The following is a 10,726-nucleotide window of genomic DNA, read 5'->3' as shown; positions in this document are numbered from 1 at the left end:
GTTCTTTTGCCAAACGTGTCTGTTTCGTTCAATGATTCGTTCTTTTGACAACCGTGTCTTTGGATCTATGATTCGTTCATCTGCCGGATATGGGTCGTTGGATCCTTTTCCACGTGACCTGCATAGGCTCAGTACAGTCAGCTAGAGGAAACAGAAATGATTCGTTCTTTTTCCGACTGGGTCTCTTGGATACGGGTCTTTGGATCATTTTTACGTGACCTGCATTCAACAAATCATTTCTGTTTCCTTGGCTTAGCCAATGCAACAGTCCCAGTTGTCCCGATGCGCGGTCATGAACGAGAAAAAGAACGAATCTTTTTTTGAGAGGACTCGTTACTCTCGAGTCGTTGTAAGGATTCGTTCAAAATGAACGAATCGTTCACGAACGACACATCACTACTAAACACACAAGCAGTTCGAACTAAGCTACAAGTAGTGAGTTGGTTGGATGGAAGATGGATAAAGCAAAAAAGCTGTTGGGAGCTTTGGGAACAGAAAAAGAAAGAGGGAAAAGGAGAAGACATGTCAGGGGATGCGACAGCAATTAAATAAGTGGATGGTGAAAGGCAACAGGTAGGTTTTAAGGTGACTTTACATTTGTGCTTGGAGGCTTGCAAATAATGTTAACAGACTAGCTAGCAGGCTAGCTAGCGTTTGCTAACATAGAAATGTAGCAGCCAAATGGGGGTTTATGGCTAGCTTAAGCCTCATCAGTTAGGCTGATGATAGCTACATTTAGATTTAGGTTAAACCCCTACTGTACCAATCCCATGTATGACACATCTCAATTTTATTAAGGCAAAAATAACAACTGGTAAATATAAGGTGACAGAATGGTAGCATTCACAGTAACTAACAAGAAGCTGGAAACGTAACTCTGGTTATCATGGTTACCATTAGCTGTTCATGTTAGCTGTGCTGTCAAACATACTGGCTTACTCTTGCGTTTTAATGCATTATGTTGCAATGGTTATCATTATAATGTTAATGTTTGCAACTGTTTATTATTTACTAATATCTATATATATTTGTGTGTGTGTGTGTGTGTGTACAGTATATACTGTATGCACCATAGCGCACCATTACCATTATGGTAGGCATGCAGTGACTGATATACTTTAAAATAAACCTTTATTATTTAAAGCCCATACATGATGATGTCTGGCACACTTATTTATTTATTTGTTTAAGAAAAGAAAAAAAACGTGTGTGTGTAGGGGGGGGGGGGGGGGGGGGGGGGCGCCAAAATTGTTGCTGCTTACCCCCCTGACACTGGGCAGTTGCACCCCTGACCCCTGGTATTGTCTGTTAAAAGAAGCTTTATGTTTTGGAGACGGTGGCTCCTTAGTGGGGCTTTCCAAATAAGCTCTCCAAAGATTTTAGTTTTGTACTCACTTTCTCTAGTTTGCGGGATTCTTTTTGAGTGACGTATCACTTGAACGAGACAATCGTCTTGACGTGACAAGAGGCACATAAGTCCTAGAAAATCCGGTCATTTTTCAATAATAAAACACCTCTCAGATGCTAATAATTAATACAGCGGAAATTATATAAATGATGTATTCTTTCTGTTCGGCCCGGTAACAAATGCCTCACGGACCGGTACCGGGTGGTAAACAGTGGTGGAGACCCTACTCTTAGAAATCAAGTCAAAGTATTTCGTCATATTTTCAGACAAACAATAATTATCATGGGAATTTCCCACTTCATTAAGAAATTGCTCAATAGTTAATGCAAATACAGTATACCTGATAAATAAATAGTCAGAGTCCAGGGCTAGATTCCACACTCTGGTGGTTATGACATGCTCTGATATTTGTTAAAAATTAAGCAACTTTATACAACAGATAGATAACATGAGTGGGGATACCCTAGCACAACCCTGCTCAAACTCTTCACTGCTAGTCATCACTCCAGGTTTAACAGACTTTAACCATCAACTTCTACAACATGAACAGTCCATTTTCCTCTTGAAAGGCGAAAGAAATGGGGGGCGGAGATTTTATGAACAGTACAGAAGGACTAATAGATAGAGAGAGAGAGAGAATGACAGAGAGAGAGAGAGTAAGTTGGATTCGTAAAACGTATTTTAGGAAATAAATGACATTCCTTGACGTGTAGCTATTTGTCTCTGTTTTGTTACCGACTTTCAACTTAATACAAATCTTAACAACGTTTATAGTAGGCTACGTGTATTGTTTTGTCTCTGTGAGAATAAGTAAGATCTTTAGTAAGAGTCTCAACAACGTTTATAGTAGGCTAAGATCTTTAAAAAGAGTCTCATCGGCGCGGAGTGCCAGATCGTGTCCTAGGTGAGGCGCGCCTCATTCACAAAGTGGAGCGTCTCGCCCAGGCGTGGAGTGCCAGTCCTAGGTGAGGCGCGCCTCATTCACAAAGTGGAGAGTCTCGCCCAGGCGCGGAGTGCCAGATCGCGTCTTAGTCCTTACCTGGCAAATGCGTATGACGAAAGCACGGTGGGGATAGCCCTCCCGGAAGCCATAGAGATTGCAATGAGAGCCCTGTGGCGGCGGTTACAAACATGAAAAAAGGATGCGAAACCACTGACATAGGCCCGTCATAATAGCCTGCACCTGGCCACATGGTTACTACGTTACGCCACTGAATAGCCCAAACCTGAATGTTCTGCTATAGCAAATTGTGAGAAAACTGAAAATTCAGAAAAAGTATTTCCTGTATTTTAAAAATACAAAATACATGTATTGTATTTTGTTACATTTTCTGGCAACAGTATTTTGTATTTTATTTTTGATACATTTATTTGAGGGGTATTTTGTATTTTGTATCAAAATACATTTTTGTCCAAACCCATTATATTGTTTGAGTAGCATAAGAGCTCACACTTGCACCCACAACAAACTAAACAACCTTCTTATGACTGGCTATGGAACAATACTTATACATATTTTTTTTTTATCTTGCATTTTTCACTCAAATCCAATGATTGCAATTTTTACTTCTAACTAATTGCGATTTGTTTTGTTTGACTTTGTTTGACTCGTTTTGCTATGTTTTAATACATTATGGGCAAAACTTTATTGGTTAGAAGTTATAGGTTCAGAAATTGTCTTACATTATTAGCTAGTTCTCACTTTACTGGCTTTCATTACATTACAGTTTTTCACTATTGTTAAGAAGTATAAAGCGAAAATTCGACACAATCTGCACAACCTTCACGTCATGTATCAATCGCTCGCCCCAAGTGGGAAATACTTAAGATTCCCTTATCTACATTAGAGTCCGATTTTCCTTGTGAACACACTGATGTCAATTACACATCACGTTGTTGTCAAAACAGTGTATACAAAGTTCTGTTGTTGCACACAATTTTCAAGTAAAATCTCAAAGCATCAACCTGCAAGCCACAAATAGTCAAATCTCTAAACTTTCAGGTCTTTTGACCAATCTGCAGTGAGGACTGCACCATAAAAGTGTCTTGAGCCTCTGTTTTGTTGGATAAACTATTGAAAACTTTGAAAAGATCGACAACCAGAGAAGGAGAGGGGTAAGAGTGAGAGGAGGAGGAAGAGGAGGACAAGAAGGAGGAGGAGTAGGAGGTTGAAGAGTAGGAGGACAGAGAAAAGGAAGAGGAGGACAAGGAGGAGGAAGAGAATGAGGACAAGGTGAAGAAGGAGGAGGATCAGGAGAAAGAAGAAGGAGAATGGTCATCTCTAATGAGATTTGGGCCGCTGTGGTAGACCATGTTTTCATGGTTTTTCATTAGAACCTTCAGGATGGAGAACAAGTACGAAATCTGTTTACCTTGTGTACTGTAATACTGCATATCAATATAATAAACGTAGTGTGCTCACAGTATTTGTATTTTGCAGGACTGAAAGAGAACCACACTGTGGAGGAAGAAAACACACTTTCAATATTTTTTTAAAGCAAAGTAGCATTTTCCAGGAGATATAAAGGGTTTTGCATTTTCAGTTAGTTGCTTTGGGATTTGTGTTTAGAGTTTTGAGAACGAGGCATGCTTTCAAAAAATGTGTGTAAGCAATTGAGAAAAACTATAAGCATTTTGTATACAATTTTATGTCAATACAATCTGGTGGAACAGGAGACTGAAATTGTAAATATGGTTTGTGAGAACAACGGTATTGCTGTTTTATCTTTGACTATGAAAAATGTATGCCTACACTGATACATTTTACAAAAGGAGAAAGGGCTCAATGAGTCATTGTCATTAGGGCTCAATGAGTCATTGTCATTCATATGGTGTGTTTCGATGATTATGTTTTCAATTTTGCACTTGTGTGTGCTATAAATGCTTGGTAGTGTGCAGCTAATGCTTAGTTGTGTGTACTAAATGAATGTATGTGTGTGTGTTTTGAAAATATGGCTGTGTGTACCAAATGAAAACACGAGTTCCATTTTGTGAACAGTTAAGAGATTTGATAGCAAAGAGTCATCTTGCAAAGAGAGTGTCAGGTTTAGCATTTTGTGTGTGAGGTTTTCAATTTTCTGTGTGCAGTTTTGAGAAAGATGTTACTGTTTTGAAAAACGGGTTTTAGCAACAGTGAAAAACTGTAAGAACAGAAAAAATATGACATAATGTGCAGTTATTATATTATTACATTATTGGCTGCCTAAACCTTAATAACTGTGGGCTATTATGTTATGCAAAAATATTCATTAATATGATTGGTTAAAAATTGTGTAATGAATATTCCGAAATGTATTGAATGCCGTAAAAGTACTGAAAAGTTAAATAGTGCAATATTGGGGAGTAACCCTCTAAACTTGTGTCCTGTGGGACACATTTTTACCGAAATGACTTCATTGTATTCACACGGAATTGAAAAGTCTGACAATGACACAAGGCCGAATTCTGTAGAGCTGTGTAGCAAATCAAATGTGTATGATGTAGGCAAAGTGTTCTGAATGATTCTGTGCAAGTGAACCTGTTTTGTCTCACTATTGTGACTGCCATCAGCCTCTCCTCCATGTAGGAATGATGCCCTTTCTGTCAGTTTTGTTCACAGAATATGCCAGGCTTCCAAGATGAGCCTCAACACCAGTTCAGTTACTAGGATGTCGTACGCAGTGATGGGAGACGGGGCCATCCAACATGGACATCACTGGCCAGAGCCAGAGCACTCCCAGCAGGATGACACCTTTCTTGACAGCAGCAACCCTCTAACTAGTTTCACCAATCTGACTGAGCCCTTCGACCCGCTGGGAGGGCATGCAGTCTGGCAGGTTATTGGGATTGTGTTATTGACAGGGTCTTTGTCCGTGATCACTGTGATTGGCAACATATTGGTGCTGGTGTCGTTCAAACTTAACAAAGCACTCCAGACAGTGAACAACTACTACCTACTCAGCCTTGCATGTGCTGACCTGACTATTGGCACCCTGTCTATGAACTTGTACACCACATACCTTATTATGGACACTTGGGCTTTGGGAAACTGGGCATGTGACTTATGGCTGGCTATTGACTATGTGGCCAGCAATGCTTCAGTTATGAACCTCCTGGTCATCAGTTTTGATAGATACTTCTCTGTCATGTCACCCCTGACGTATCGAGCAAAAAGAACAACCAAAAGAGCCGTCACCATGATCTGCTCGGCTTGGACCATCTCTTTTGTGCTCTGGGCACCTGCCATCCTGTTCTGGCAGTTCATTGTTGGGGAACGTACTGTGCCACCTGGAGAGTGCTACATCCAGTTCCTTTCCTTTCCCATCATCACATTCTGCACGGCCATCGCAGCTTTCTATCTGCCCGTCAGTATCATGACCTTTCTCTTTTGGAAGATCTACCAGCAGACACAGAATCGCTCCAAAGACCTCGCTGGCATGAGCGCTGGCCACAAAAAGACAGCTGAACCTGTGCCCCCGACAGGAAGCTGCAAGAACAGCAACACTGATCTGAACCAGCCAGCACAGGATGGTCCTGGGAAGAAGCCCAGGGGCTGGAGACGGTTCTTATCCTTAGGGAAGGGAGAGAAGGCCTGCAGTGGAGAGGAACCAGAGAACCCCAGTGGTGAAGGCAAGAACAATGATGATACTGAGGCATGTATTGACCAATCAGCTTCAGGTGATCCGGCCATGGCCAAGCCCGCTGCCTCCAAAGCTAAATCACCCATCAGCAAACCTAAAAAGCCGGCCAATGAGAATAAGGCTGCTCAGACACTGAGTGCCATTTTGTGTGTCTTCATCCTTACATGGACCCCTTATAATGTCATGGTCCTGGTGAGCACATTCTGTGATGACTGCATTCCAGAGACCCTTTGGGCTTTGGGTTACTGGCTCTGCTATGTCAACAGCACCATCAACCCTATGTGCTATGCCCTCTGCAACAAGAACTTTCGTGACACATTCATACTGCTCCTTCTCTGTAAGTGGGACAGCAAGAAGCAGAATAAGCCACAGTTTCAAAAAAGGCAGGCAGGCCAGCGTAACAAATAGACACTTTTAGATCTAGGCTTTGTTTTGTGGTTGGTTGAGTAGACCAGTAGTTCTGCTCTGAGAGTCCTTTGTTCACACGTGCCCAACACTGATTGGACATGGTTACGTCAGTTTACCAGGAAACACAGTAAATCACTTTTACTTAATTTTCTCCCCACCAATATTTCTCTTTCGTGAATATTGTTTTCCCTAAAGCATTAACCGATACCGATATTAAAGATTTGAATAATAAAATTGTAGAATTTACCACACTACTTTAAAATAATTTTGAATAACTAAAATGTGTTTTTACTTTGCTTTGACAGTAACATTATAACATTGTGTTTTATTACATCATTGTGTTTGTATTTATTCAAGGATGTTGCTCTATCCAAGGACAGTTTCAAGGAAAGCCTTGTTTGATTCAAACAGTAACTATTGTATCCCTTAACATAGATGTCCCAGAAGATGTAGTGGTCGTTAATCTGACAGGAGATAACTGGAAGGTAGTTGTGGGATGCCATAGACAGCTCATCCAGGCACATCCTAAGATAGTTGTGGGATGCCATAGACAGCTCATCCAGGCACATCCTAAGGTAGTTGTGGGATGCTATAGACAGCTCATCGAGACACATCCTAAGATAGTTGTGGGATGGCATAGACTGCTCATCGAGACACAACCATGGCCAGTTAGTTGCCAGAAAGGCACTGGATCAGAATACTTTACACAAACATAGAGAAAGTAGTTAAAGACCAGTGACAAATAACTAACTGCATAACATAACACACAACAAAGAAAATACATATTTTACCTCCCTTTTGCCTTGATGGACTTTGTTTATTGACTGCGTTGTAAGAATAACTATGTGTAAATATGCTAGCCATGAAAATGAACAGTTCTATACAAATATCTCACTGTCAATGGGTTGCCTTTTATATTGTCATTGTAACTGCATGAATAATTACAAATGGTTGTATGTTTGTCCCACTTGTGCTTTAGAGTCAAATAAACAATCCCAAATGTGGGTTATGTGTTGTCATGGTAGCACAGATTTCAAGAGTTTATGTATGCAGCTCAACAATGACTTTGCATTGGTCCTTTTAGGGTGGGTGGGGTATTGATTAGTTTGGATTTACAGTTCAGTTGGCCTTCCCTGAATTCCAAGAATATGTGAATATCTATGATGTGAATATCATATGGAATCAACACTCTGATGCCTCTGATGTCCTCGATTATAATCCAGTACACTTTTTAGTGAATTTCTCCCCATGGCCATCTAGCTATGTGTTTTGTGGGTGCACTCGAGAAGTCAGATGTTCCTCCACCGTCCTGCCTCAGACTGAGCCATACACTTTTCCAGCCAACAACGCTACTTCAGAGTGTATTTGATTGGCTGTTACACACAAATATAAAATGTCCTCCCCCAGGATGGAGGGCTGCACCTTCGAGAAATCGCTCTAGAGTTGAAAAGGAACATGCCAATAGCATGCCAATATACTCTTGCAATGCAGTTACTGTTGTATTGACATCATTGGGTCATACGGTCTGATTCCATATAGGGTTTAATTACCAACAGAGGCTTAGCTAAGAAGTTGAAGAAACTTGTTGTGTACTGAAACCTCTCCTCATAGAGAGAAACGTCCTTACAGTGGAAATAAAGTGGAACTCTGGTGACCACTCTGGTGATCTAACCCAATCCTGACTGCGGTACCCCTAACTGGTCACTGATGTCTCCTAGCTGAGTATACTGGCAAATGGACAGGTCAAGTTAAAGCATGACTGTACTCTGTGTGTCTCTTTAAAAACAAGCCTAGCTGGTTACACACATACAGTGGGGAAAATAAGTATTTGAACCCCTGGCGATTTCACAAGTTTGGCCACTTGGAAAGAAATGATGTGTGATCTATAATTGCAATGGTAGGTATATTAACAGTGAGAAACAGAATATCAACAAAAAAATCCAGAAAAATGCATTTTATAACATTTATGACTTTATTTGCATTTGATGCAAAAAATAAGTATTTGAACCCCTAGCAAAACTGACTGACAAAAATGACTTAGTACTTGGTGGAATAACCCTTGCTGGCAAGCACAGACGTCAGACGTTTCTTGTAGTTGGTCACCAGGTTTACACACATCTCAGGAGGGATTTTGGTCCATTCCTCTTTGCAGATCCTCTCCAAATCTTTAAGGTTGCGTTTTCAATGGGAGGGGATGAGGGAACGAGGTTCAAGCCCAATATTCAACGTTACATGGCCCCGTCCATAGTCCCCTTGATGCGGTGGAGTCGTCCTGTACCCTTGTCAGAGAATAAACCCCAAAGCCTAATGTTTCCACCTCCATGCTTGATGGTGGGTATGACGTACTCTTGGGGTCATATTCAGCATCCCCCCCCTGTCAAACACGGCAAGTCGAGTTGATGCCAAAGAGCTTGATTTTGGTATCATCTGACCACATTCTGTCTCCCAATCCTCCTTAGAATCATTCAAGTGTGCAATGGCAAACTTCAGATGGCCCTCTACATGCGCTTCCTTGAGCAGGGGGACCTTGCGAGTGCTGCAGTACTTAAAAAAATTACGGCATGGTGTGTTGCCAATGGTTTTCTTGGTGACTGTGGTTCCAGCTGCCTTGAGATCATTCAGAAGCTCCCCCTGTGTAGTTCTGCGGCTATTCTGCACCTTTCGAATGATCACTGATACTGCATGAGGGGATATCTTGCATGGAGCCCCAGACCTAGAGCGATTAACATTTGTTTGGTGTTGCTTCCATTTACGAATAATCGCACCAATAGTTGTCTGCTTCTCACCAAGCTGCTTGCCAATGGTTTTGTAGCCCATTCCAGCCTTGTGCAGGTCTACAATCTTATCTCTGACGTTCTTGGACAACTCTTTGGTCTTGCCCATGGTGGTGAGGTTGAAGGTGTGAAGTATGTTTCTTTGGACAGGTTTCTTTTATAAACGTCACCAGTTGAGATCAGGTGTACCTTGTTAGACCTAATGAGGAGTAATCTGTGTGCTTCTTGGGCACATAACTGGTCATTGTGAGCCAGAATTCTTGCTGTTTGCTTGGGGGTTCAAATACTTATTTTTTGCATCAAATGCAAAAAAAGTCATAAATGTTATAAAATGCAGTTTTTGTTGATATTCTGTTTCTCACTGGTAAAATACACCTACCAATACTATTCTAGATCACACATTTATTTGCAAGTGGCCAAACTTGCGAAATCGGTAGGGGTTCAAATACTTATTTTCCCCACTGTATGTAAAAAGTAGATGGACTGAATTTATATAGTGCTTTTCTACCGATTAGAGAATTCAAAGTTATGCCTCACACAGCTACCACTTCAAACATAGACAGTGGAGGCCACCATGCATGGCTCCAAACCCCCAACCTGCCCATCAGGAGCTGTTGGGGGTTCAGTGTCAAGCTCAAGGACACTTCCACACATGGTCAGGAGGAGTCAGGATGGAACTAGCTGAATGACGCCCCTACCTCCTGAACCACTGTGACATGGTTCACTGCCCAGGAAAAGCATGTGAGAACAGATGATTTGGCACAGAGGAAAGATAAAGAATGATATTTGTGCTTCCTTATGATATTAGGCTACCAACTGTCAACGTGATTGGAAGGAGTGTTGTTTACATTGTGTTTGTATTAACTTTCCCATCACTACACCACCAGCTTACCCTCATTGGCTGGAATCTCCAATGACAAACATGATGTGTGATTTCAAACAGGACGAGATTAACTCCCTCTGAAATCCTATTTTTGCCTTTATTACTTAATGCTATAATGTAGGCTGATAATACAAATTGCAATTGAGATTTGTGTCAAGGAGAATGCCTTTTGGTTCATACTATAATATTGTGAGTGATGTGTGAAGATCTGTGTACTTCCTTTTGGTCCATATTATTATATTGTGAGTGATGTGTGAAGAACTGAGTACTAGAAGCAAAACATCCTCATGGATCACTGATGATGTGTTACAGAAAAGAGTAGCATCATGGGGTCACTAAATCTCTAAATCACATCACATGCCACCTTGATACCAACAGGTTATTCGGAAGGAAAGCCAGGAAAAAAGCCTTTTCCATCATGTAACCACAATCGTGCAGATCCTAATGGAGGCGCAACATACTCTATGTTGAATCGGAGAAGAACTAATTTGATTAATATAGAAATATTATGTCACATAATAGTTTTCAATAGAACATGCAAACTCCACACAGAAAGGCCCGTGAGATAGCCCACCTGAGCACTGAAGGTCTTGGGAGGACCTGCCCCCCAGAGCCAACAGCGCACCATGCATGA

At 41.2% G+C, this 10,726-nt stretch overlaps 1 protein-coding gene across 1 annotated transcript; it reads left to right on the top strand.

Annotated features, from left to right (window-relative positions):
* Positions 1–5,055: 5,055 nt before the first annotated feature.
* On the top strand, positions 5,056–6,435 carry chrm3b (cholinergic receptor, muscarinic 3b; the record flags this gene model as incomplete). The annotated part of the gene is made up of 1 exon (XM_080835437.1): positions 5,056–6,435. One exon carries the CDS (start codon positions 5,056–5,058, stop codon positions 6,433–6,435), a length of 1,380 nt encoding a protein of 459 aa, XP_080691563.1.
* Between the last annotated feature and the right edge of the window lie 4,291 nt (positions 6,436–10,726).

Source organism: Sprattus sprattus, assembly GCF_963457725.1.
Source record: "Sprattus sprattus genome assembly, chromosome: 3".
In the NCBI taxonomy this organism is placed as follows: domain Eukaryota; kingdom Metazoa; phylum Chordata; class Actinopteri; order Clupeiformes; family Clupeidae; genus Sprattus; species Sprattus sprattus.
This window is presented reverse-complemented; position numbering and strand designations above follow the sequence as displayed.